Source organism: Pseudoliparis swirei, chromosome 12, assembly GCF_029220125.1.
Source record: "Pseudoliparis swirei isolate HS2019 ecotype Mariana Trench chromosome 12, NWPU_hadal_v1, whole genome shotgun sequence".
In the NCBI taxonomy this organism is placed as follows: Eukaryota; Metazoa; Chordata; class Actinopteri; order Perciformes; family Liparidae; genus Pseudoliparis; species Pseudoliparis swirei.
The window spans coordinates 5292103-5319470 of NC_079399.1; the positions used below are offsets into that span (position 1 = coordinate 5292103).

At 44.6% G+C, this 27368-nt stretch overlaps 3 protein-coding genes across 4 annotated transcripts; 2 read left to right on the forward strand and 1 right to left on the reverse strand.

Annotated features, from left to right (window-relative positions):
• Positions 1-1822: 1822 nt before the first annotated feature.
• slc25a47a (solute carrier family 25 member 47a) lies at positions 1823-5850 on the reverse strand. Its single transcript, XM_056428175.1, has 6 exons — positions 5686-5850; positions 5374-5417; positions 5212-5283; positions 3955-4134; positions 3468-3732; positions 1823-2651 (listed from the first exon to the last, which is right to left on the reverse strand). Exons 1-6 carry the CDS (start codon positions 5720-5722, stop codon positions 2350-2352), a joined length of 900 nt encoding a protein of 299 aa, XP_056284150.1. The 5' UTR covers positions 5723-5850; the 3' UTR covers positions 1823-2349.
• A 987-nt stretch (positions 5851-6837) lies between these two features.
• Positions 6838-13182, forward strand: slc25a29 (solute carrier family 25 member 29). Of its 2 annotated transcripts, none has more exons than XM_056428818.1 (4): positions 6838-7185; positions 8559-9624; positions 10207-10290; positions 11345-13182. In XM_056428818.1, the coding sequence occupies exons 2-4, from the start codon at positions 9475-9477 to the stop codon at positions 12071-12073; spliced, it is 963 nt and encodes a 320-aa protein (XP_056284793.1). In that variant the 5' UTR covers positions 6838-7185; positions 8559-9474; the 3' UTR covers positions 12074-13182. The 2 variants fall into 2 exon arrangements, with proteins under 2 accessions (XP_056284793.1, XP_056284794.1); XM_056428819.1 differs by having other exon boundaries at positions 9581-9624.
• Positions 13183-21761: 8579 nt separating this feature from the next.
• On the forward strand, positions 21762-24935 carry vrtn (vertebrae development associated). Its single transcript, XM_056428566.1, has 2 exons — positions 21762-22076; positions 22160-24935. Exons 1-2 carry the CDS (start codon positions 21765-21767, stop codon positions 23975-23977), a joined length of 2130 nt encoding a protein of 709 aa, XP_056284541.1. The 5' UTR covers positions 21762-21764; the 3' UTR covers positions 23978-24935.
• The last annotated feature ends 2433 nt before the right edge of the window (positions 24936-27368 follow it).

Consider the following 27368-nt stretch of genomic DNA (forward strand, 5'->3'; position numbering starts at 1 on the left):
GTATATTTTTTCACACTTGTCACAGAATTACACTCAATTCAGTTTATTTTGTATAGCCAAATATCACAAATTACAAATTTGCCTCAGAGAGCTTTACAATCTGTACGCATACGACATCCCTGACCTTTGACCTCACATCGGATCAGGAAAAACTCCCAAGAAATAGAAAATACCCTTTCACAGGGAAAAAAAGGGAATAAACCTTCAGGAGAGCAAGAGAGGATTATCCCTCTCCAGGGTGGACAGAACAATAGATGCCATGTGACCAGAAGGAAACATTACAGAGTTAAAACACATTCAATGAATATTACAGAGTGTATGAATAGTTGGTAGTAGGCATGGACCCCGATCCAGACCTCCATGATCCATCAGGCAGATGGAGGTAGAGAGGAGGAGTGGGCGGGGCATCAACAGGGCCATGGCATCAGACCCAGCCAGGTCCATCGGACCCTATGAAACGTGAAGTCAGAAAGACTCTGGAGAGGAAGCAGAGTTAGTAATGTGCAATGGAGAGATGAAAATCCATCCACTCCACACACATAACGACGTAACATGGCATACTTTCCATAAGAGTTCATTATGATCGGGTGGATGGAGAGCACCGTGCAGACACAGTGGATATGATGGAAGCATGAACGCAGTTGGAGCAGAGCAGGGTGTGTTCTTGGGTTTATTTTTTGCGTGTATTTGTTTCTATACGTATCTATTTCTGTATAGTCACCTGCTCGCTTTATGATTACATGTGTGTTTATGCAAACTCAACGGGGACGTTACAGCTATGACATACAGTAGTACACATTCTATATTCATTAGAAACAAAATTTGAGGGCGCTGTGGGCAGAAAAAGACATATTTCTGCATTAATTTCCAATATAATAATGCAAAGATGCTAAAATCCAGTGTCGGAAATACACAAGGGCAAAGGGCAAAACTGCCCCTAAGAAATATAATTTTGTCATCATATAGTGTAATCCTAAATAAGTATATTTATTATTTTGGAACAAAGTTTAAATGTTATTTCACAAGTTTCAAAAAGTGCCCCCAATTTCTTTTTAAACGCTCCTGGATTTCAGTCAGTGGGGGAAAAATTGCCCCCTAAGAAATATGTAAATTTCCTACCCTGCTAAAATCTAATATTTATGAAAAGCAAAAAAGAATATCCCATTAATAATCATACCAGTGCCTTTTGATTTACACATGGTTGGTCTTTCCTACAGCTTTAACCTCCAGTGAATATGTTGGCTTAGAGGCTATAATAAATACATCATTTCATTATTTAGTCCAAATAACTTTATTAAGGAAGCCACAATATGCATTTTCCCGATAAGCTTAAAAATAAATAAAGTGCCTTTTACAAGTAGCCGTTGCTACATGTGACTGCAGGCTGAACGCAGGTGTGAGTAATTACATTGATTAGAGGCTCGTTCCAGTCAGGTGTGTCGTTCCCGGCGTGCATGACTGGCTCACTGCCACAGCCTGAATAACAAGACTTCATTTTTACCCTGCTATTACATGTTAAAATAGCGGTTGCGAAAAAGGGCCCATTATACAAAATATAGTTTGCATTTCTTATGAACCCTGAGTTCACCGTGTCCCCCACTCTTTTTGTTGTTTTACATAGTGTAAAAAAGCTCATTCTATGAATGTTTGAGTGGACGATGGAATGAAACATTTGCTTTAAAGAAGTTTTAAAGTTGGTCTCAACATCAGTAACTTTTGACAAACAGACATGTACTGATCCTCCTGAGTCCATTGATTTCGTGGTATAATACCATTAATAGAATAGGGATTTCATGAAACCAGTTAATCAGTGCTTGAAACATGAAAATATTATATTTTATTTGCATGACTGATTTTGTTTCAGAGCTGCAAATGAGTCATGGATGATGCGATATGTGCACAAGAGGCTGGACGGCATCGCACGCTAAATCGTGCTCGCTGCGACTCGTTCATGGACACTGAGCTCGAGGCCTCGAATGTTCTCGAATGCAGTAAAATACAAATATATATATATATATACGTTTATGGCAGGTCTCAAAACTCTTGGAGGTTTCTGGGTGCTCTTCTGCCATCATAACCAAAGAAAGAAAGGAGAACACAAAAAGGCTGTAACAGGCAGGACAGGGGGGCCATCTAGTGGTGATGAACGGTATTGCCGGTCCCAGCTATGGTACCAACATGACTTAAAACCCCCCTGAGCATATTAGGACACATTACTCGCCATAATTAAATATAAAAAAAGACAATCTTTCCATGAAAATATTGCATTGCGCCCGACAATTTGCGTATACCAACATCTCCATTGACCACCGACAGGATGTTCTGCATTGAGGGTCGGAGGTCAGTACTTTAAACGGGGGCGGGGGGAGGGGCGTCAACGTCTTTGAGTAAGCTGGTGACGCCCTCGTATGTGACAAACACCACCATGTTGACGGGGAACGCGCGCAGCCAGTTGATGCCCAGGCTCCTGAAGAACACCCCGGCGCCCTCCGACCTCACGGTCTCCGTGATGCAGTGGAGGAAACCCTTGTAGCGCCGCCTCTCCTGCGCTCCGTCCATCTGCAGCCGCGCTTTGATCACGTCCATGGGCGTCGCAAACGTCCAGCCCACGATTCCTGAGGCTCCGCCCGCCAGCATCACGCCGCTCCAACCTGGAGGAGATTAATTAATTAAAGGGATACACACTGGCTTTTTAAAAATAATTTAAACTTCCCTTTTGACTTGCTTATTGGCCTTGGTAGAGCTCCTCCCCAAGGATATGAGCTACATTGCAGCTTGTCTCAAAGCAATGCAAAAAAGAAAAAATGTGTTCACGTGTTTGTTAATTCTAGACGAGATTACTGCAACTCCTTATTATCAGGCTGCTCTAATAAGTCTCTTCAGTCCCTCATGTTGATCCAGAATGCTGCAGCTCGTGTACTCACAAAAACTAAGAAAATAGATCATATTACTCCTGTATTAGCTGCTCTGCACTAGTTTCCTGTCAAAATCACATTGAAAATTGTTCTCCTCACCGACAAAGCCTTGATTGGTGATGCTCCATCATATCTTAAGGAGCTTGTAGTACCATATTTCCCCACTAGAGAGCTGCGCTCACTAAATGATATTCCTTTATTCGTCCCAGTGGGGAAATTTCAAAAATCACAAAAGGTCAAAAGCAGGCCTCATTGGCCATGATGGCCCTCCCCCCCTCCTCCGTCTGTTTCATGGATTGTGGAGGTCTACGACTCATTCATACTATTTCAGTCCTATTCATTGATTGTGCTGTAACTCTGTAACGATGGTTATTTTGTAGGTATTTTCCCTTATTCTCCCCCTGTGAAAGTTCTTTTTTTGGTGATTTTGGGCTATACAAAATAAACTGAATTTAATATGCAACATTTTCAATTTAGAGCAGATCGTTTTTTTAATGAATCATAACATTAAATTAAAAATGTAAAAAAAGCTGCGGTGTGGACTTCACTCACTTGGTCTTTTGTTGCCGCTCGGCGTCAGCCATTCGCGGAGCGTCGCGTACGTCAGAAAGTACGTGGCGAAGGACATCGAGTCCCTCAGCATGAGCGGCAGCACTCCTCTGTAAAGGCCCCTCGGACCCTCCTCTTTGACGATGGTCAGCAGACAGTGAACCGGACCTCGGTACCGGAGTTTGGTCGCGCCGGTTCCTCCTTGCTTTGACTCCGTCTGACACTGCAGACGCACTTTCACGATGTCACCCGGGGACAGCACCGACGTCTGTCGGAGGAAGATGAGGAAAGAAGCAAAAGGCAGGAATCAAATTAAACTGCAAAGTTATATACACACATCTGGGGATGGAAAAGATATTCTATGTGTTTAACTCACATATATATGCAAAATATACACATTGATGTAAACTATGCATTGCTTTTTGCAGCCTCACTTGCAGGTGGAATGAAATGCATTACTAATGCAATTTTAAAAAATGATGTCGGGTACCTGAGCCACGCCCGCCGCCAAACCAGACAGGAAGATCTCTGGTTTGGTGTTTGGACCACAGCCGGCTCGGCGCGCCTGACTCAGACACTGCAGGCAGTTCCGGTACGTGCCGAAGACCACGGAGGACGTCATGGAGATCGTGGCGAGGGGCAAGGTGACTCCTTTGAAGAAGCCGTGCACCTGGGGACACAGATGAGAACCAGCAAATGATAAACCACAGAGACGAAGCAAAACACCTATCGATTGACTTTTTTCCATTTTTTCTTCACTTAACCGCACCCTACTCCACATCGATCACTTAAATTTTTTTTTTTTGCACTTAAAATCGTCTTTATATTCTATTTTGTGGCTAATATCTACTTGGATAATAATAAGAATTTGAGGAGGTGCTTTTCAAGCTGGGAGCACAATATGTTTTCCACAGGCAACAGATCAATACCAATAAAAAAATATTTTAGAAATACAAAATAAAAGCACACAATTAAAAGGACCATGTAAAATACATTTCCAAAGCTGAAACTAATAAAATAAATGGAAAATCAAATAGTTGCACAACAAAATCATTAAAAATAAATACATCATAATAATAATGTACACTTTATTGATCTTATTCTTCTCTGATTTTAACCCATCCTTATTTATTAAGGAGCAGTTGGCTGCAGTGAAGCGCCTGTGGAGCAACTGGGGGTTCAGTGCCTTGCTCAAGGACACCTCGACGTACAACTATGGGGAGAGCGGGGATCGAACCGGGTACCTCGTGGTTAACGGGACGACAACTCCCACTCTCCCCATGAGCTACAGCCGACCCCCAAAATGAATAAATTGTCGGTAAAAAGGAGGCCTTAACCTGAACTCTGGAACATCTAGTCCTAACCCACCGGATCTGAGAGTTCTTTTTGGACATTTGAGGGTTGAAACATTCCTCTAATTATAGAAGAGGGTGTCTGATGATCCTGAATAATGTTTATCTACCTCAGCTGGGTGCTCTTGACCCCCTGGTCCTTGTTTTACTTCAACGATTTTTTCACTTGGTGTGTTTCCGAGCACCAGAGTCCCTTTTAGAAAACTCATTTTCCTGCAGCAGGTGTCTTACAGCCTGCTTCCTTCTGCCCTGGTTCTGGTTCTCCCAACACAACATGGGCCTCTGGCAGCACGGTGTCTTACACAATGCTTTCATACACAGTCAATACTGTTTAACCTCTTAATTCAGAGTAATTTGGCAACATTTAGTATGCAGTCTACACCTGTTCCACTCACCCCTTCTTTTGAAAACGTCGCCACTACACACTGCCATATCCCAGTGAACTGTCTCTGGGTTTGGATCCGGACCTAGAAAAAGAAAGAGAAAAAATCATGACTTAAAACAACAACATTCATGTGTTAAACAGCCATTGTGACGTAACATGCAACATAGTGTACCTTAACGGTGTCCAGAGGGTAACCCACTGCAACCCCACATGCTCCTGTGTGTTTCCAGAGGGAGAGGCATAGCATCAAGGACAGAAACACAGCGATGCACGAGGCTGTGAGGCTTTAGCTGCACACGTTGAGCCGAGGAACGTGAGATACGTGTTTTGTGTGCATATGCACGTCATGGTACACGTAATCTCCCAATCTACTGTCATGTGGTCATCGGTGCATGCTAATGGTAGCGACACATTTGGCCAACACGCCAGCTCGTGTTAACTGATCTTAAAAAAAGATAGCGTGGGATAGCGTTAGCTGTTATACCTGCAAGTGATCCGGACACAAAATCAGCGACGTGCATCCTGTCAGATGGCGACCGACCAGCAGATAGTTTTCAGACGTGAGCCCATTCTGCATCCCGTTGTGGAGCCCGTAACCTTCAGCTGTTGCACAGACGTCGGACGTAGCAGAGGCGAACTGGGTGGTGCTAACAGCCGACTAGCTTACTGGCTGCAACCTTTGGTCCCGCCTTCTTCCCACGAAGATATATATAAAAACACAGCCGAATGAATGGTTAACGTGCACAAAAGGAAGTTGAGTACATATCTCAATCACAACACTGAAATACACCGTTTTTACCGGTGTAATTACTTCATGATAGACAATGTAAAAAAAACGCCACTTTTCCAAACATATATATTTTTTGGGTAAGCTTATTGCCAGATATAATATTGTACAATTCCTTGAAACTGCATAGTTATAAAGGCCATAAACGTATAGAAAAACAGCATTTGCGAATAATGAAGCGTATGGAGGACTCAAAATGACTTAAGTATAAATAAATAAATAAATGCATGAATAAATATAGGAATAAATAAATAAATGTTTCAATAAATGTATATATAAATGTATAAATAAATAAATGCTGAAATAAATGTATAAATAAATACAGGAATGAATAAATATAAGTTATACATCAACAGGACATCATTAAATAAATATATTTCTACATTTCTGTATTTCTTCATTTATTTATACATTTGTTATTGTATTTATTTATTTATACATTTATTTAAGCATTTATTTATTTATTCCTGTATTTACTTAGTTATTTATACATTTATTTATTCTTGTATTTATTCATGCATTTATTTATTTATACTTAAGTCATTTTAAGTCCTCCATAGAGCGTGCCTTGCTCCACTGACGAGACACTTTGTCGGCAGTCGATGGAGCTGTTGACTCTGGTTCAGTCCATTCAAAAGCAAAACATCACCGTATGTGTGACGCATCCCGACAGAAGGGAGCCACCTGGTGACGAGCAGCCAATGAACGACAAGCATTACGTCCGAAGTGGGGTGTCGGCGTCATTTCTTCACTCGGATTGGACAGAGATGCCGGTAAGTCCCGCCCCCATCCCCCTAATAACTTCCTGTGAGGCTAGCTTTGAGTGAGACGGAGAGGAAGAAAAAAAAAGCCGTTGATGCAGACATACCGGTAGTGAGGTCGTTAAGGGGAACAGGATTGGGAACAAGCTAAACAATACATTGAGAAAAGACAATATAACTGTAAACATTAGTGGACTGTCAGGTACTCGGACGAGCGAACGTAGAAAGAAAAGTGTCAGTTGGCGTTTGTCCGTTAGCGAGGTTAAACCGCGGCACAACGAAGGAGAAGAGTTTTGAAGAAGAACAACAACGTTTCATAAAACGAGGTTAATTGCGGAGCTCCTCTTCAGTCAACGTGACATAACGTGACATTTGAGTCCTTCGGCTGGACGACGTTGGAGAGCGGAGATGGACTTCGTTGCAGGATGCGTCGGAGGTACGTGGAGTCGGCGTCGGTCGGCACTTGCCTCGGCCCCTTTCATCTCGTGTCTCGTGAGATGATTCTCTGAACGTTGAAGTTGCTGGAGCCCGAACTTTTTTATTATTATTTGAGACGTTATAGCGTTTAACACCCACTGCCTGTCTCTTATATCGGTGGCAAAATACAAAGTGACTGAACTACTTCATCGTTATTGCATTTTTTTTTTTTCAAACTTCAACGCCCTGTCGTCACATCAAAGAAAACCGCGTTAAATACCGCTGACCTGGTTTCAGACTTCGACTGTATAGTGAGTGTAAAGTTGTGCAGGGTTTTCACTGATGTCCTTTAGGTTGTGAAACTTATCCTTTGACATGAATTGAAGCTCCCAGGTCTTGCTAACCAAGGGTGCTCCAACCTTCTGCATTGCTGCTGTCACCCTGTTGAGGATTGAGAGCATGCCAACCACTACACACATGCAACCTGAGCAGTCGAGCTGTGGATGGCTTGGCAGATGACACATGAATCACTAGTTGACCACACACACACACACACACACACACACACCCCCCCCTTCACAGACCAATCTCAGTGCTTTCTTAACAGACTGGCTTGGCAGACAGCGTCGGTTCATGCATACATCGTCTAGGGAACCATCCACAGAGAAATGGGAAGCTGGATTAGGTTGGCCTCGTTGGTAAAAGGACATGCATACATGTGTCTACCCAGTGAAGTTTGCATTAGTTGTTCAGACATTAAAAGATGGGGTGGTGACCCATTTGGAGAGAACATGACACAACACCCTCGTCTTGTTTCACTGCATCGAGGTTAATGGCCGATATTCAGTGTGTCAGACACCCGCTTGTGTACGTTTCCTGGCTTACCGCCAGGACTCATTCCTGCTTGGCTCTTTTTACAGGGTCATGTGACAGAAGCAGGTTTTTATGGCGGATAAGCTCGCCTTTTGTTTACTGGGGAGAAACTAGTCGGGCCGGTAATTCAATTATTTGTTTTCCGACTTGTGATTTGCATTTGTAACCCTTTTTAAAATTATGATTATTGACTAAACGGTAATACAAGTACTTGCTAGTTACAGCATTATATGTTGTGATGATTATGATGTTTATAATCCCCTTGGCGTGGAAGATAATATCCTGTCACAATATTGAGATAGTATATAATCGTTATCCGATATCATAAAGCCGTCTTACTCATTGAATGGCATCATTGCCGGCAATGATCTAACGCACACATAAACTGCTTCCATGGTATTAATAAACCATATTGCGAAATGTCTGAAGGTAGACGTACGTCACGTTTCCTGTCATTTCTAGGATTGGATATTCTTTGTTTATTGGGATAACTCTTAATGTTGTTTGTGGTCCGTCCAGGAACTGTTGTGTCGGGTTTTGGACAACAAGCTGAAGTGAGAAACCCAAACTGGCTTCAGAAGGTGCAACGTGGGCACGCGCTGCAAAGATTCCAGCTTATGTAACGTTCCAAGGCGCCCTGAAGAAGGTTTCACAGGCCGATGTGGCCCAGTGGGCGGGCTCGGGCTCGATCAGGCAGCGCTGCGCAGCAGGTCTAAAGTTACACAACAGTGCCTGCAGCGAGTTTCAGTGGCCTTCAAAGACCGATCAACTCGGCTGAAACATTGTTTAACCCTCCTCTGACCTTTGGGGTCAATTTGACCCCGTTCAATGTTTGACGTCTCTAAAAAAATGATTAACATTATTTATTTTGCTTCATATTTCAGGACTTTTCCTGATTTATTGGGGACAACTGGAAAAACCTAAACTTCACATGATGATTTGTTTTTAAGGTCCTGTACACAACTTGTACGCCTCGGTGTTCTTTGGGGTCAATTTGACCCCAGGCTGTTTTTCACTGTGTAAAACATATAAGAACTAGAACGGGCACTCGGTAGAGCGCATACCTTCACATATCACAAGATTGGGCATTGAATTATGAACATGTTGGCATTAGTTGCATGCCAAATGGATAAAAATTGACCGTGCTATGGTAAAAAGAAGATTGTGACCTTTCCATGCATACAAGCATACAAATAAATAAATAAATACACAGCGATCAAAACATCACCTTCCGCATTTTCAATGCGAAGGTAAATATCAACTTTTTTATTTATTTAAAGGGCTATTTAGGTAGTCAACAAACAAACATTAAGTACCTGACACTTAAACTTGGGAAACAATATTAATTCTAATCATTTTCTGGAGGTTTTTATTGCTGGGGTCAAAAAGGGTAAACGATGTTCTTAAATTTGAACAGGAGGGTTAAAAAGGCCCGATGTCGTCCAGGGTCCTGAAAAGAATCAGAAAAACTGGAATGTGTAGAACAATCAAGATAATGAAGACTCAGGAGATGTTCTCACAGTTATTTCCTTTGTTTCCAGGTGCTGCGGGAGTGTTGGTTGGACACCCATTTGACACGGTTAAGGTGGGAACACGTTTTCTTTCACAACGAAGCTATATTTAAAAAAATTCATGCATACATTTAATTGTCAGGCGAAAAGGCCAAGTCGGTAACAATGCGTCTGAACGTGGAAACGGATCGGATATTAAAGTAGAAGAATGTTACACAGCTGAGGTTTGGGACACATTGACATGAACTCTAGTAAAATCTAATCCTGACCAGGACTTTGACGCATTCTGGTGCCTTGTAAGAAATTGGTAACGATTAAAAATGTATTCTAAAAGGTAATTGATAACCAGGTTCAAGCTGGGGTGACGTGAGGAGAGCGTCTGGTGTGGAGTTGAGCCTCACCTCAGGCTCTGAGGCAGGTAAACGAGGCATTACAAGAGTTAAAATGTAAGGAAATAAGAGCATGAATAATATGAATTATATATATATATATATGTATGTGTTTTCAATATATGAGGCCAAAAAGTTTTCCATCAAGTTGCCATGTCGTCCCTTTGCATTGTAAACGGCCAACGTGACTCATTTCTTGTCCCCTGTTATGTCAGAGAGGAAATATTTGTTTTTTAAATGATCCCTGACGAGCATCTTGTTTCCCAGGTGAGGCTGCAGGTCCAGAGCATCGACAAGCCTCTGTATCGCGGGACCTTTCACTGTTTCCAGTCCATCATACGGCAGGAGTCGGTACGTGGATTCATTCATTAAGCCACTTATGCCGCGTGCTCGGCTCTCGGCGCGCGGAGGTGTCCCCGTCTTTTGGGTTTAGTTCGGTTTATTAGTTACAAGCGTCGTCTTTTGTTTTTCCTAAACCTTAAACTTTTTTTCATTGGTGTAATTTGGAATTTCTTTATTATTATGTTTTTTTCCCCAGCAATAAGGAACTCTATTGTCAGTATACAGGCCACAGGATCTGTTATCCAAAGATACCGTGAGAACGGTGTGTCCTGAAAAGATAAAGAACACAATGTCTTTACTTTATAAAACATTGAATCATGTTCTGCTGATGGGAGTAGCGAGCCGATACGGGCGGCGCTCGTTGTTCTGAAAACATTTTGAGCAGAACATCTGCGTTTTACCTTTAAAAAAAAAAAAAAAAATAGTTTTTGAATATGTTTGTTACAAAGATTATAGTGACGTGTAAAAATAATAAAAACTAGAACGGGCACTCGGTAGAGCGCATACCTTCGCATACCACAAGATTGGGCATTGAATTATGAACATTTTGGCATTAGTTGCATGCCAATTAGATACAAATGTAAGATTTTGACCTTTTCATGACCTTGACCTTTGACCCGATTGATCCCAAAATCTAATCAAATGGTCCCCGGTTAATAACCAATCATCCCACCACATTTCATGCAATTCGGTTTAATACTTTTTGAGTTATGCGAGTAACACGCATACAAATAAATAAATAAATACACAGCGATCAAAACAAAACCTTCAATGAGAAGGTAATAATACATTTCATCTGGAGGCGCCTTTCAAGTCACCTTACAATAATATAATACAGAATAAAAGCATGAAAGATAGAAACGACATTAAAACAGAACATCAACATAAAAACAAGTGCAACATTCACACGAGACGATTTTGATTAATCGATACGAAACTTAAAAAAGGAAAACGGGAAACGGCGGAGGAAGCGCGGCGGCAACTCGCCAGCGGACCTTCCTCCTCACGAGAAAAATAATTCTAACTTCCAAACCCCCCCCTGTGCGTCCGCCCCCCTCTGCAGCTAACCGGCCTGTACAAAGGCATCGGCTCCCCCATGATGGGCCTCACGTTCATCAACGCCATCGTGTTCGGCGTCCAGGGCAACGCCATGCGGCGGCTGGCGCACGACACCCCCGCCAACCAGTTCCTCGCCGGCGCCGCGGCCGGCGCCATCCAGTGCGTCATCTGCTGCCCCATGGAGCTGGCCAAGACCCGCATGCAGCTGCAGGGCACCGGGGAGAAGAAGCCCTCGAGGAAGCTGTACAAGAACTCCCTGGACTGCCTGGCGCGCATCTACAAGCGGGAGGGCGTGCGCGGCGTGAACCGCGGCATGGTCACCACGCTGCTCCGCGAGACGCCCGCCTTCGGCGTCTACTTCCTGGCCTACGACGCGCTGTCGCGCGGCATCGGCTTCGAGCCCGACGACCGCTTCATGATCCCCAAGCTGCTGTTCGCCGGCGGCATGGCGGGCATCGCCTCCTGGCTGTCCACCTACCCCGTGGACGTGATCAAGTCGCGGCTGCAGGCCGACGGCGTGGGCGGAGTCAACCGCTACGCCGGCATCGCCGACTGCGTGCGGCAGAGCGTGCGGCGCGAGGGCTACATGGTGTTCACGCGGGGCCTCACCTCCACGCTGCTGCGGGCGTTCCCCGTGAACGCGGCCACCTTCGCCACCGTCACCCTCATCCTCATGTACGCCCGGGGGGAGGGGCCGAAAGACTGCGAGGAGGCGCAGCCCTCCGGCCTGTGACCTCGGACAGACGGCGGACACGCCTCCACGCATTCCCGATCACCTGCCGGGATGTGCGGTGTTTCACGACACCTGTACGTACCCTTTGCTTTTGGATTATTTTCTCTACACTGTAGATTGGAAACGATCTTATTCGACATGAATGAATGAATGATGTAATCTAGAGCGAGCGCTCCGGCCGCAGCACCTGTTCGTACCTGCGCCGTGTCCTCCGACGCGGCTGCGATCTAATCCTCGTTAAAGCGAGCGTCGGTAACCGTCGACGACGGCGGTCCGCCGGTCTGTTTGATCCAGCGGGTGGTTTTTTCCGTAAAGTTATTTTTTGAATTGTTTTTAATGTCCTATAAAAAGCAATTTAAAAACTAACCGTCGCATTCAGGACGGCCCTTATTGACTTGACCACTGTAGTGGTGTTTTTTGGAGTTTCACGTACGTACAACAACAACATTCACATTGATGCCCTTGCACTCCGAGTATAGAATATGTATTTATAATGTTTTGCGCACAGAGACACGCATTCAATGTCTCTGTCGCACATTTGAAAGATCCTGCTTCCTGAAACTTGACAGGGAGGCGGCTCGGTGGATCGGGTGCTTTAATGCGACTTACTGCTATATTTGTTTGATAACGTACAGGTGTTGTTCACCAGTGGGGGTTGTCTGCTTTCTGCATGTGTGTGTGTGTGTGTGTGGTCGGTATCAGATCTTTTTCTTTTCCTCTGTATTTAATGCCTGAATGTCCCGGAGGCGCTGAACCTTCAGTCCGTTGAATGTACCTCGAGCGTCTTCTCCCCCGCGCTGCTCCGAGAGGGAGGCTTCTCTCGCTCGAGTCCGTCTCGTGGGATGTTCGGTACGTCCGCGTTGGATCGGTAGCTCCGCCTCCAGAGCGGCGCCAGGCGTCTCTGACTCTACGGGGAACTTTTGGCGTTGCTGACGTGGAAGAAGCAATATGTAACTGTTAACGTGAGATAGTGTTGAAGTGGGGGTGTACATATATACATATACAGCATATATTTTTCAGTCTAAAGTAGTTTGATTGATTCCCTGAATGTCTTGAGTTTAAAATGTCTCCATGTGACCAGTTTGATTAAAGAGATTTTAACGGAAAAACTGAGACGTGATGTTTTTGGAACGACTCCTACATTATGAGCATCAACTGATACACGCATCACATTAATGCACCTTTTAGCAGAGAAAAGGCACAGCAATATTATGTTCTGTGTGTATATATTTATACTGCATTTGTTTATGTATGTATTTTTAAATATATGATATTCCTTTATTTGTCCCACAGTGGGGACATTTAAAAAATATTTAAATATATGGGTGTATATATATAAACTGTATTCTTTATATATATTTATGTGTATTTATATATATATATAATAAATACATATGTATATATATATATATGTATGTATTTATTTATATATATATATGATTATTTGAGCGTTCAGCACAAGCTGTAATGTTCCTGCTGTCTGTTAAAAGAACGGCGTAAAATAAAATGATTATACATCAACATGGGAGATGTTTCTGTTGGCAGCTGGATTCTTGCGATGACACGAGATCACAAATCAGAAGATATGAGGAGAGGGAAAAAAAACTCAACCGGCTTCTTGAAGGACAAGATATTTCTGCAGGAGTTTGATTGACAGTTTGTGTCATCCAATCACGGGCCAAGTATTTTTAGAAAAGGGCCAGCCCCTTGTCCACACCGTTTCCAAGGATGTCCTCTCTGCTGGTTCTGTGTAACAAAACCTTCTGGCGGGTCCGGTTACTAAAGGCCAAAGCCGACACACGCTGCACCTCTAGCAGCCAATGGGTGAAGAGGAAACCTGTCAGCACTGCTCCCCCTGTTCCAGCTGAAGCAGACAGATTCATCATATCTTAAACTGTATATTTATGTGGCTCTATTATTGATCATGGCTGAATTTGTCCAATCAGCTGGAGTCACTAGGTGTCCCCAGCTGATTACATGAATTGAGATGAGGGAACTTTGGGACTTTGTTTCTTAATTAATATGTAACTCAGTGGTTACTGTATCACAGAGGAAGTAAATATCACAGGGAATCATTACCTTCACATTCAAAATGCAGAAGGTAATGATTTGATCGCCATTTATTTGTATGCGTGTTACTCTCATAACTGAAAAAGCATCAAACCGAATCGCATGAAATTTGGTGGGATGATTGGTTATTATCCGGGGACCATTTGATTAGATTTTGGGATCGATCGGGTCAAAGGTCACAATCTTCTTTTTACCATAGCACGGTCAATTTCTATCCAATTGGCATGCAACTAATGCCAACATGTTCATAATTCAATTCCCAATCTTGTGATATGCGAAGGTATGCGCTCTACCGAGTGTCCGTTCTAGTTTACAATGGGATGCATTGGGAAGAAAAAGGTATTTGTATTTTGCACCATTTATGAGTACAACAGAAAGAGTACACACCTGTTTCTAAGTCTAAACCAAAACAAACTAGACTTGCATTTGCAAATACTTTCTGTAAACATGTGGCAGTATTTGAAAAGCTCTTCAAGATGGAAGGAACAGGTTGGACGCAGCCTCCCGTGGAGCTTCTCTCAGTGCTGGAGAATATATGGCCCCTGAGGGCCATCTGCTGGTGGGCAGCGGTAACTGCACCCTGGTCGTTCAACACAATAAGAGGAAGGACAATCAGTTTGACCTGCGGGACTCTGTTGTCGGACTAACACCTACAATCTGAGATATAATAGGAACCTCAAAGGAAGATTTAGAACATAGAGATGTGTTTATTATTAATGCAGACTTACAATACATATGTCTTTACAACATTGCACATCTGCTATTGGAATCTGCTATTCACACATATTTATGATGTTATCTCCTGTAAAGTCCTCTAGAGAGAGAACAGACTTCACAAGACTTGTGAAAACGTAATGTCTGTTATTCGTTATTTATTTATGTGTTTAATCTAATAAATCCACACGGCTGATGGTGCGTCCCAGCGCTGGGCTTCTTGTTAGATTGTGTTCACATTTCACAGAGATTTCTCTTAATTAATAAACATTTCAACAAATAAACTCTGCAACAAATCAATCCTTTCTTTAGAAAAGACACCGAACATCACAGCTTTCAGCAGCTTCCTGTTTCCTTTTTAAATGACCCCCAATTCTTCTACTTCTTGTGCTTCTTCATCATCATCATCATCTTCTTTTTCTTCTTATGTTTCTTCCTCTTTTTCTTCCTGTGCTTCTTCTTCTTCTACTTCTTCTTCTTCTTGTGCTTCTTCTTCTTTTACTTCGTCTACTTCTTCTTCTACTTCTTCTTCTTCGTCTACTTCTTCTTTTTCTTCTTCTACTACTTCTTCTATTTCATGTGCTTCTTCTTTTTCTTTTTCTTCTTCTTCTACTTCTTCTTCTTCTTGTGCTTCTACTTCTACTACTTATTCTACTTCATGTGCTACTTCTTCTTCTACATATTCTACTTCATGTGCTTCTTCTTCTTTTTCCTTCTTGTGCTTCTTCTTGTGCTTCTTCTTCTTTTTCCTTCTTGTGCTTCTTCTTCTTCTTCTTTTACTTCGTCTACTTCTTTCTACTTCTTCTTCTTCTTGTGCTTCTTCTTCTTTTTCTTCGTCTACTTCTTCTTCTTCTTCTACATATTCTACTTCATGTGCTTCTTCTTCTTTTTCCTTCTTGTGCTTCTTCTTCTACTTCTTCTTCTTCTTGTGCTTCTTCTTCTTTTACTTCGTCTACTTCTTCCTGTGCTTCTTCTTCTTCTTCTACTTCTTCTTCTTCGTCTACTTCTTCATGTGCTTCTTCTTCTTTTTCCTTCTTGTGCTTCTTCTTCTACTTCTTCTTCTTCTTGTGCTTCTTCTTCTTTTTCCTTCTTGTGCTTCTTCTTCTTCTTCTTTTACTTCGTCTACTTCTTCTTCTACTTCTTCTTGTGCTTCTTCTTCTTCTACTTCTTCTTCTTCTTGTGCTTCTTCTTCTTTTTCTTCTTCTACTACTTCTTCTACTTCTTCTTCTTCTACATATTCTACTTCATGTGCTTCTTCTTCTTCTTTTTCCTTCTTGTGCTTCTTTTTCTTCTACTACTTATTCTACTTCATGTGCTACTTCTTCTTCTTCTTCTTCTTCTTCTTCTTTGTCCTCATCTTCCTGAGGACGTTGACGAATGCAGGAATCGACACTTCTATTGACCACCGCTCAGAGGGTCAGTGAACCTCTCGCGTTGCCTTCACAGTGCACACATTTGCACACAGGATGGCCGCGTTGTCCACATGCAGATGAGCCGCGGCTCTTATCTTTCATCCCGAGAGCAAAATGCAGCGTAGACCCTCAGCTTATCTTCTGATGAGTTGTTCTATAATCTAATCTGGACGGACATCTTTATATAAGCAGAGAACCTGACTTCTTCTTCTTCTTCTTTTCCCTCATCTGCCTGAAGAAGACGAAGAAGCACAAGAAGAAGTAGTAGAATAAAACAAAGAAGTTGAAGAAGCAGAAGCACAAAAAGAAGGAGTAGAAGAAGTAGAAGAAGAAGCACAAGAAGTAGAAGTAGAAGAAGAAGAAGAAGAGAAGAATAAGAAGAAGCACAAGAAGAAGAAGTAGTAGAAGACGAGAAGAAGAAGAAGAAGAGAAGAATAAGAAGAAGAAGAAGAAGAAGAAGAGAAAGAAGAAGAAGAAAAATAAGTAGAAGCACAAGAAGAAGAAGAGAAGAGAAAGAAGAAGCACAAGAAGAAGAAGAAGAAGAAGAAGAAGAAGAAGAAGAAGAAGCACAAGAAGAAGAAGAGAAAGAAGAAGAAGAAGAAAAATAAGTAGAAGAAGAAGCACAAGAAGAAGAAGTAGTAGAAGAAGAAGAAGAAGAAGAGAAGAATAAGAAGAAGCACAAGAAGAAGAAGTAGTAGAAGACGAGAAGAAGAAGAAAAATAAGTAGAAGCACAAGAAGAAGAAGAAGAAGAAGAGAAGAAGAAGAAGAAGAAGAGAAAGAAGAAGAAGAAGAAGAAGAAGAGAAGAAGAAGAAGAAGAAGAAGAAGAAGAAGAAGAAGAAAGAAGAAGAAGGACAACAAGAAGAAGAAGAAGAAGAAGAAGAGGAAGAGAAGAAGAAGAAGAAGAAGAAGGCTAGTAGAAGAAGAAGAAGAAGAAGAAGAAGAAGAAGAAGAAGAAGAGAAGAATAAGAAGAAAGAAGAGAGAGAAAAAGTAGAGAAGGATTCGTCAAGGTCAGTGTCGTCTGACCCCCGGGGTCAACTGATCCTGAATCCATGTCCCCTGATGCCAGAGGAAGCTGAGAGAGATCCGTCTGAGCTGTGGACGAACCGATGAACCTCGTGTTTTGTTTGGTGCTCCTGTCCTCCAGCCTCCCCAGAGCTGAACCTCTCGCCCGGAAGGTTCTCCTCGCACAACGCACGTTGTTGACGTTGTTGTCATCCCAACGCGATGCTACATTTGCAGTTATAGAGTCACACAACATAAACCTAAATAAATCCCTGTTGTCCTTACGACTCAAGAGGAGTAAAACACACACGTGTGTGTGTGTTCTTATCTTTATTTATCTTTAGGGCGCCAGCTGCCGCGTGAGTCTCTCCGGAAAACGACAAATATATTCTGTGTGTGTGTGTGTGTGTGTGTGTGTGTGTGTGTGTGTGTGTGTGTGTGTGTGTGTGTGTGTGTGTGTGTGTCTCTCTCTCTCTCTCTCTCTCTTCAGGCTGTCTATGCTGACATCATTCATCCCGTTGAGCCGGGCCGAATGTGAGCGAGTCCAAAATATGAGCTGCAGCGCATCGTGTTGTCATCACGCTCCGCACCAAACCCCCATCATGCACCTGGAGTCGGCCATTAACGTGTACTTCCTTTGTATTCTAACGACAGCGATGAGTCACATGAATATTAATCGTCTACCTCAACATGTTTGACTCTTTAGATTATTCCAAGTGACGCATCGACGTGAGAGGACATCAGGTTGGAGAGATAACAACCGTGGCATTCCAGTCGGCAGGTATACACTACCGTTCAAAAGCTTGGGGTCACTTAGAAATGACTTTATTTTTCAAAGAAAAGCACTGTTTTTTCATTAAAGATAACATTAATCAAAAATACACTCTATACATTGTTAATGTGGTAAATGACTATTCTAGGTGGAAACGACTGGTTTCTAATGAAATATCTCCATCGGTGTATAGAGGCCCATTTCCATCAACGATCACTCCAGTGTTCTAATGATACATTGTGTTTGCTAATCGCCTTAGAAGACTAATGTCTGATTAGAAAACCCTTGTGCAATTATGTTAGCACAGCTGAAAACAGTTATGCTGGTGATATAAGCTATACAACTGGCCTTCCTTTGAGCTTGAAGTTTGAAGAACAAAATTAATACTTGAAATATTAATCATTATTTCTAACCTTGTCAATGTCTTGACTATATGTTCTATTCAATTTTCAATTCATTTGATGAATAAAAGTGAGTTTTCATGGAAGACACGAAATTGTCTGGATGACCCCAAACTTTTGAACGGTCGTGTATATTTATCTAAAAGCCGGTAGAGATAAATATGTTGCATTGTTCGACTGTCCTTATATAAGAAGATCGGAAGGAAATAACCATGTGAACTTCTCCCCTTTCAATAAGCTCCGGCCCACTCGGCATCAAACCCAGTTTGGGGATATTATCTGTTTATTAATGTATTAATTGCGTGCGTTTTGCATTTCAATGCACACACGCAAAACCAGGTGAATTAAATGTATTGTGGAGATCACTTCAGGCTTTTTTAGCTCTTTTTGTTGTTGTTACTTTCCACTGCTAGTACACACAGAATCACACATGCACACACACTCACACACGCATACACACACACACACACACACACACACACACACACACACACACACACGCTCACACACACTCACACAGCCACAGCAGGTGAGAGACTGCCGGAGCCGGTCCCAGTGTTGCCCTATTTGCATTTTAAATGCTTGCAGCCAGCCCACTACTCTGTTCGCAGTGCAGCGCAGCACGGCTAATCTACACACCTAAGGCGTGTGATTGGCTGCAGCCAAGAGTCTGAGGGGGTTGAAGAGATGAAGACACAAACATTGACAAGAAAGAGGGTGTGTGTGTGTGTGTGTGTGTGTGTGTGTGGGGGGGGGGGGTGATACAAGTGGAGAGGCCCCTGCACCAGGGTAAGTTAGAGGCCTGTGTTACATATCACATGACATGGAAGATGTTAATTTACTGATTTCCTGAGCAAATAATTACAAAATGTATGCAGGCTATTTATTTTAAAGGGACAGCGCACACTCACGGAATGCACTTTTTTTTGTTTCGCCGTGCTATTTGTTGAAATAACGGAGCGACTGTCTTCTTCGGCCTTTCATTTCACTGCACACCCTGTGTGTGTATGTGACAAATAAAACATCTTGAATCTTGAATAGAGTCGTGAGCGCCGTAACGACCTCGATTGGTAAATACAAACGTTTGATGTATGAATTTGTTCCTTTAAGGGTTCATCTAAAGAAGAGCAAGTGTGAACAGAGGAGCGTGTTGATTGCCTGTGGAAAGCTCTCAACATGGCGACGCCTCGTGGCACGCTTAGTGTTAAGAATATTATTGTATGTATATAAATAAAACACGGTCAAATCTCCAATGAAATGGCCTTCAGTGTGACCTTTGACCCCTTTGACGCCATGTTCATCCCCTTCCTTTGACCCCCGCTGACGAAAAACATCCTCGCCGTCCCGGTTTAAAGCCGACGTGATTCTCGCCGCTCGCATTTTCCTTCCCTTCGCCGCGAAGACGGCAAGGGAAGGAAGCTCTTTGTCCCGAGGAGAACCCGCATTAACGCACGTATTAACATAGCGTTTAACAAGTGGGTGTCTACACGCAGCATCTCGGCCCGCCATGTCAGAAAACACAAACCAGAGTGGTGAAATGTCTCCGACACACACACACACACACACACACACTCACACACAGTGTCTAAATGGCTGATAAGCTCCAGGTCAAAGCCTTGAACCTCGGTGAACTCAGGCACCGGCTCGTCTGCCGAGCGCTCGGAGGTGGACGGATCGGCGGGGGCCAAATGCCGCTGTCCCCTGGTGTGTGTGTGTGTGTGTGAGTGAGAGACAGAGTGTGTGAGAGTGTGTGTGTTTGTGTCTACAGTAGTGAGCCAGTGGGGGGTTGGGGACAGTCACTGGGATTGTTGTGTGTGTGTGTGTGTGTGTGTGGAACAAAAGGCCTTGATTACTGAAATCCTGCAAAAGGGGGCAGGAGAGGAGGTGTTAGAAGTGATACAGTGGAGGAGCAAGCGGAACCAGAGCCCTCCTCTCTCCTCACATGAGGCCCGTGTCCACACCCCGTCTGCACATACGCCGACTTCCAATCCACAAACCGGAGAACAAATACTAAAACTGATTAAAAAGGAAAAGAGATTGTTCTAAAGGAGGATTTGGAAAGTGTCGGCTACAGCGAGTCACCTCAAACACCCGCTGGAGATAGAGACATACAGGAAGAAATAACCTTGAGAGTGAACTGTGGACATCTGGAGTTGGCTTTGAGGAGGAGGAGGAAAAGGCCAAAAAGGCAGTTGATAAAAGCATAGAAGCACAGATACCTGTCGGCTCTGTGCTCGGCTGGCCACTGAGAAACATTGACTTGTTGTCAACACTTCACATTGAAATTGACCCTGGCTGTAGTCTGTGCTTTGGGGAGGAGGAGGGGGGAGGAGCTGGGGGGAGGGACGGAAGGAGGTGTCTCTCAGAGACAGAGAAAATGAGAGATTAACAATTTCCTGAAGGGAGGTGCTGCTCATCATCACCCCCGAAAAAACTCCAGAGGAGCTTACCGGAGGTGGAGGAGGACGGGAGGAACGCATACATACAATGGACTGACAGAGAGAGAGAGAGAGAGAGAGAGAGAGAGAGACGCACTATCAGCTGTGAAACCCTCCGCCAGCGGCTCTCTTTCAGTCTCTGTTTAGGTGTCTGGATGATCAGGTAGGAGACAATGGTGGTTTCAAATATCGTTTTGCTCGGTCGGGATTAATAAGGAGGTAAATTAGCGTTTATTTTGTAATTTGGGGTTAATTCAGATATGCGGAGGTTCGTACGAGTGTTAAAAATGACAGAAACGCGGAGTTAGTGACTTAAAAAGTACTTATTTTTCTTCTTCTTCAAGTCTTAAATATCACGAAGTCAATGAGAAGAAGAAGCCAAAGCTCCCACACAAATTTAAACTAATTCTTCTGGCTTTTACCTAAATGTAATCCATACAATGCCACCACCATGGTGTTAATATTTAGTCCAAAAAACCAACTAAATGTTCGACATGTCTCAACGAGGTCGTCAACGCAGCGAATGCGTTTGTAGATTTTTCTAGTTTTTAATTGCACAGCGAGAATTTAATCGAGTGCAATAAATTCGAGAGAAAACAAACAAACAAACCAACATGTGCGTCGCTGTATTTATGTTCGTTGTGACACTAAAGTGCACCGGCGGCTCTGTGATTAAGCTGCAGCTGTTGTTTGAGTGCGGATGGAGCCGCATCGCCACTTCCGTAATCTATTGTACCGGTTACAAAGGCATGAACACATTCCCTCAACATGTCCCCCCGGTTGTTTATTTCACATCCCTGAACTTCTCCGAATCATCCGAGCTTCCCTAATCCTCCATTACCTTTTGTTCCCCCCCCTCCACCCTTCAGATCACCAGGTATGATTCAGAGGAAGGAGGTGGTGCTGTCCGTCCTGGTGGACCTCCAGGAGGCCACGGAGAGCGCCGGCCTGGACAGCCTGACCGCGGTGGCCCTGGAGGTGGACCAGGCCCTCGCTCCCTTCCAGCTCCCGAAGACCCCCTGTCAGGACTTCCCCGAGTGGGCGGGGGTGGACGACGTGGCCCACGGCCTGTACCCGCCCGATGCCCCCGCCGGCCTCTTGCCTCTCAACTGCAACGGAGAGGGAAACCTGCTGTTCGACGCCGTCAGCATGCTGTTGGTGGGCAACACTGGACTCAGCTTGGAGCTACAGGTGAGCGTTGACGGTCTATTGTCTTTCATTTGTGAAACGGTGCACTTTCTAATCAGAATTCTGAGTAATATGCCTCCCCACAGGTACGCACCGTGGTGGAGATGGTGCTGTGGAAGAGATACTACCTGTCTGGGATGATCGATTCCAAAATGATGCTCCAGGCCGTTCGCTTCAGCCTCTCTGCCGAGGAGTCCGAGGACATGCTCAACCTGCCCGTGGCGGTCTTGGAGGCCATCTTCGACGCCGACGTCAAAGCGTCCTGCTTCCACGGCTCCTACGCCAACATGTGGCACGTGTACGCGCTGGCGTCGGTCTTGCAGTTCAACATCTACTCCATCTACCCCATGTTCAACCTGAAGATCCGACCGTACTTCCACCGCGTCATCCGGCCGCGCACCTGGCCCCGAGACTCGGAGGCGCCGGCCCTGCACGTCATGTGGTCCGGCGAGCTGCTCTCCGGGTCGTCGTTCAAGCCCAACCACTTCGTGGCGCTGGTCCGGACGAGCGACCTCGTGGTCGGAAGCCCCCGCGGCGAGCAGAGGGCGTCGCCGACGAAGAGCGAGGAGCTGCCGAACCAGGACTCGCAGCTGTCCTACCCGGGTCTCAAGGACAAGTACAACATCACCAAGAGGACCTTCTACCGCTGGAAGAGGCAGACGCAGGAGCACTGCAAGAAGTCGGCCGCCAGGTACGAGGCAAAGTACTTCCTGCAGGCCTGCTACCTGGAGGGCAAGCTCATCCCCCTGCACCAGTTCAAAGAGTTCTTCCCCGAGATCTCGAGGTCGTCGTACTACAACTGGAAGCACGAGCTCCTGAAATCCGGCGGTACCTTCTCCACCTCGTCGTCCGCCGGCGAGATAAGTCCCGGAGAGAGCACGGAGCAGGAGGTCTGGTCTTCGCCCGAAGCCAAGCAGGACGAGCAGCCGGACCCGCACGACAGGGTGGTCAGCATGTTTGGCCTCGGCAAGCTGGATCTGGAGCGGGCCCAGAACGTGGCTCACATGCAGGAAGCCAAGCGCTGTCTGCAGAATTGCATCGCCGTGAACACCTCCCTGCCCTTCAGGGTCTTCAAAAGGAACTACCCGGGGATCTCCAGGTCCACCTACTACAACTGGAGGCGGGAGGCCATGCTGTTCAACGGGGGCTACAAAGGCGGCGGCGGCGGCGTCGGCAGCAGCGAGGACAGCTCGGACGCCGACAAGAGCCCGAGTCCAAAGAATCTTTCCGCCGTCCCGGCGAACGCAGCCGGCCAGCATTTCCTGCCCAGAACGAGGGTCTGCAGGCGGAAGCACAAAATCTTCCGGCTGGCGTACGTGAGTAAGAAACAGCTCCGAGATGCTGCCAAGCTCCACGTCCAGAAGTCCAAATGGTCGCTGACAAAGTTCAAGCTCAAGTTCCCCTCCATGTCTCCGTGCTTTTACTGGCTTTGGCGCAGCGCTCAGAACCTCAAGAAGAAGAAGAAGAAGAAGAAGAAGAAGAAGAAGACGACGACCGAGGCGCCGCCGACTGTCGCGGCGCGCGGCCCGATCGATCCCCCGGAGAGTCCGGCGGTCGCCGCTCCGGACGACGAGGCGCCGGGCGGGATGGCGGACGGCCGGCGCGTGTTCTTCGAGAGCCCTCAATATGCCCAAGCGGCGGTGCCTCCTCCGCCCTTTGATGCGCCGAGATCAAAGCACGCCCGTCACGACCAGGCGCCCGGGCAGGAGCCGATGTTTGCGCTGGATGTTGTGGCTCTGGCCAACTTCAAGGCCAAGGCGAAGCTGTTCCTGCAGCGGCGCTTCGAGGAGAAAGCCTTCCCCACGTTCAAGGAGTTCAGGTCCTACTTCCCGTTCACCCCGCGCTCCACGTACTACATGTGGAAGCGAGCGCTGCATCACGGCGTGTCGCTGGTTCACGGGTAAGCTGTGCGACGGGCCTTTTTTAATCTTCGAGCGGATGTCCGGGAGCAACTCGGACGCCACCGGAGGCTCCCGCGTCGTCTCCGCCCGTGGCTTTTCTCTCCGTAAACACACGACCTACACGTCGCGGTCGCCATGTTTCTTTTCATGTTTTTAGAAAGACCGTCGAGTGCACCGGTTTAGCATTTAAATGCCTTGTGTCCTTTCCCTGTGCCCCGCCGCCACCTCGGCTCATTCCTCCCTCCTGGACATTTGCACATGTGTGAAAAGAAGACCGAGTGGTGGGTCAGTTTAAGCCCTGCATGTTGCCCTGCAGGCAAAAAGGGCAGTTCAAAGCTGTTGTTCTGTTCCCTTTTAATTCCTTGCTAAGCATTGTACTCTACGTCCTTTTATTTCTTTCGGTGTTTCATTGTTGCGGGATTATTAATGGTTAAATGTATGATTTTTTTTTTCTTCTTTCGTTGATGTTTGTGATATTGATCTGAGAGGCTTCTGCAGTATTGTCTGTTTTTTTAAATACATAATATTTTTTGTATCCTTTTAATGTGAAGAGCTGTCAGAGATGAGTTTACACCTTCCTCAATCATCCTCTGTAAACAGGGTTCCTGCCCCCCCCCCTTTTTTTTCTTTTTTTCTTCAACCCTCTACTTTTTGGTATTTGAATGTTGTCACATTTTGTGCGTGACGTTTTATTTGGTCGTCTCAAGATTCGACCATTTAATATTTTTTATGACGTACTTTTAAAAATGGCTTTTCTTGACCTGTGTTGCCGAACACTATAAACTGAGTTTTTTCACGCTCACACTGTATTTGCACTGAAATGGTTCCCATGACACTGTTGATTGTATTATCTTCACCACCATGCACCCTTTGGTGAGGTTTGAATTCTCCTACAATTCTATATTCTTTCTTTTTTATAATGGTTTCTTTACTTTTAAACTCAATATAAATGAAAGTAGTTTATTTTTGTGTGCACCGATCATTTCAAAAGATCCATTTCCTTGTGACATTAGGGAATACTTGCCTTTTACTATGCAATGTTTTTCAGTGAATAAAGTTCCAGTTCCTCTTCTCACAATGCAGATGTTTTTGTTCCAATCTAAAATAGAATAATTTTTCCCCCCACTTATTTATTTATTTTACTTGCATCATGACGTGTCCGAAACTGTTTGCCTGCATTGCAGTCGCGGGTAATATTTTTAATGCAGCTTCATCATGTCGGCCCAATAATGCTGACGGTGCAAATTGTTAAAGCCATCAGTTGTTTAATGCTCTACAATATCCCAACGCTATATATCATCTCTGTAATTTCCCCCCTCGAATCAATCGGGCCTCCTTCCAGGTCGGTAAGATGAAGATGAAGCGTACCAATAAGCCGTCCAATCACACGCGCCATCAGCCGCACGTTGATTTGATTCCACTGTTGGAGATAAATTGGACGGTTTAACACCTCGTGCATAAGTGGCACTACGACACGCCGGATCTCACGGAAGTTAATTCACGTTGACAGCCAGTGTGCTGTAAGGGGGGGGGGGGCGAAGAAGAAGTAATGACTCCCAACCGTGTAACCACATCTACATGTGCAAACTGGATCAAACCGGGCCAGCGGCTAAAGAATAGAAATGAGCTTTGGAGACTGGTTTGGTGTTTTTTTTTGTTTCTTTTGCCCAACGCCATTTCCCTATTTAGCCAATTGTGCTGATGCTAATGAAGGTAATGGTCAAGAGTAGATGGGATGGAGTGCAGAGGGGGGGGAGGGGTCTAATTGTATGCATGGGCATAGAGGTGTTTGAGATAAGGCCAAGAACATCCAAGAGTTTAGGGGCGGGGGGGGGCAAGAGGTGTGGAGAGAAGGCCAGGGGGGGCGAACCATTGTGTTGATCAGCCGATACCAGTGACGGCCCCCCTCACTGTGTCTCAGTAGAATCTTCCAGTTTAATGTCTTCCTTATTTTCACCTGTTCAATTATAAGGACAAAAAAATTCCAAATGTCTTGCATTGATCTATTTTTAAATTTTAGGTTAATTAGTATCTTCATAACATCCAAAATGCACATTTGGGTGTTTTAATTTTTTTCCTACTTTGTCAAATTGTGTCTGTGGATTTATTCTAAATGTACAACAAGTGAGGAGTAGCTCATGCCTCATTTGCTTTAGTCAAACATAACATATCGTAAACACTTAAATACAAATAATGATCATTGTAAGTAATCGACTGGAGTCGTTTTATGGTGATATCTTCAAAGCGATTATTTTTTACCGCGATCTTCAAAATGCATATCCTTTTTTAAAAGGCCGTTTTCTCGAAATGAATTTTTTTTTTACCAACTCCGAGGTAGAATCCTCCACCTGCACTGACATTCACCTCACTTTACAGCTTCACTCCCATCTATACTCTGAAGGTTTTCACAGAGGGCTTTGTTCATATATCACCAAAAGCCCGATTCAGAGAACATTTTATGACAGAAAAAACAAGGTGGAGATGTTTTCTTTTATGGCCTCTGGCAGTATTTTCTGATATATGGAGCGATGAAAAGCGATATTAAAAAATCCCCCTCGCTATGACTCAAAGTGAGCAGCGTCGGTGCTGTGGGCAGCACGGTGGCGCAGTGGTTAGCACTGTCGCCTCACAGCAAGAAGGTCCTGGGTTCGAATCCCGGTCGTCCCGTTCCAGGTCCTTTCTGTGTGGAGTTTGCATGTTCTCCTCGTGTCTGCGTGGGTTTACTCCGGGTACTCCGGTTGGCCCCACCATCATAAAGACATGCACCGCAGCCTCACCCCGGTTCGTATGGATGTGAATGAGTGTTGGTGGTGGTCGGAGGGGCCGTAGGCGCTGATTGGCTGCCACGCTTCCGTCAGTCTGCCCCAGGGCAGCTGTGGCTACTGATGTAGTTTACCACCACCGGGATGACTGTGTGTGTGACTACTGGACTCTGTAAAGCGACTTCGGGATGTCGGCATGCCTTGAGAAGCGCTATATAAAATAAATGATTATTATTATTATTATTATTATTGTGGCTTCACTTTAAGGTGAAATATTTTCCAGGAAGTCTAGTTACAGTTAATAATCGACATGTATGAAGAGGTATCAGAGGCCCAAAACAGGATTCTACGACTCTATAAAGTCATATATTATCATTCATTACAATAACAACACTAGAAATACAGTTTCATGTTAAAAAATATACTGGAAATAGTTTTATGGCAGAGTTGAAAAATGTGAACCCATCTTTTCAGTGCTCTGGTGACATATGAAGTAATATATCATTTGATATGAAGTACACATTTGCCATAAAACTATTTACAGGCCATGAACACGATGTATTCTCAGAATCGGAGTGGGTAACTGGGCAAACATTCGATGAAGTCGTAGCCTGTTGTTTCCCAGTTTGACA

Excerpts from the sequence above, each read along its gene's own strand:
- slc25a47a (XM_056428175.1), bottom strand. The coding sequence starts at position 5,722 with ATGCACGTCGCTGATTTTGTGTCCGGATCACTTGCAG. Across the intron at positions 4,135-5,211 it reads CGACGTTTTCAAAAGAAGGG|GTGCACGGCTTCTTCAAAGG; the intron begins GTGAGTGGAACA and ends CTGTGTCCCCAG. Across the intron at positions 3,733-3,954 it reads TGGCGGCGGGCGTGGCTCAG|ACGTCGGTGCTGTCCCCGGG; the intron begins GTACCCGACATC and ends TTCCTCCGACAG.
- slc25a29 (XM_056428818.1), top strand. The coding sequence starts at position 9,475 with ATGTCGTCCAGGGTCCTGAAAAGAATCAGAAAAACTGGAATGTGTAGA. Across the intron at positions 9,625-10,206 it reads ACCCATTTGACACGGTTAAG|GTGAGGCTGCAGGTCCAGAG; the intron begins GTGGGAACACGT and ends CTTGTTTCCCAG. Across the intron at positions 10,291-11,344 it reads CCATCATACGGCAGGAGTCG|CTAACCGGCCTGTACAAAGG; the intron begins GTACGTGGATTC and ends CCCCCTCTGCAG.
- vrtn (XM_056428566.1), top strand. The coding sequence starts at position 21,765 with ATGATTCAGAGGAAGGAGGTGGTGCTGTCCGTCCTGGTGGACCTCCAG. Across the intron at positions 22,077-22,159 it reads GACTCAGCTTGGAGCTACAG|GTACGCACCGTGGTGGAGAT; the intron begins GTGAGCGTTGAC and ends GCCTCCCCACAG.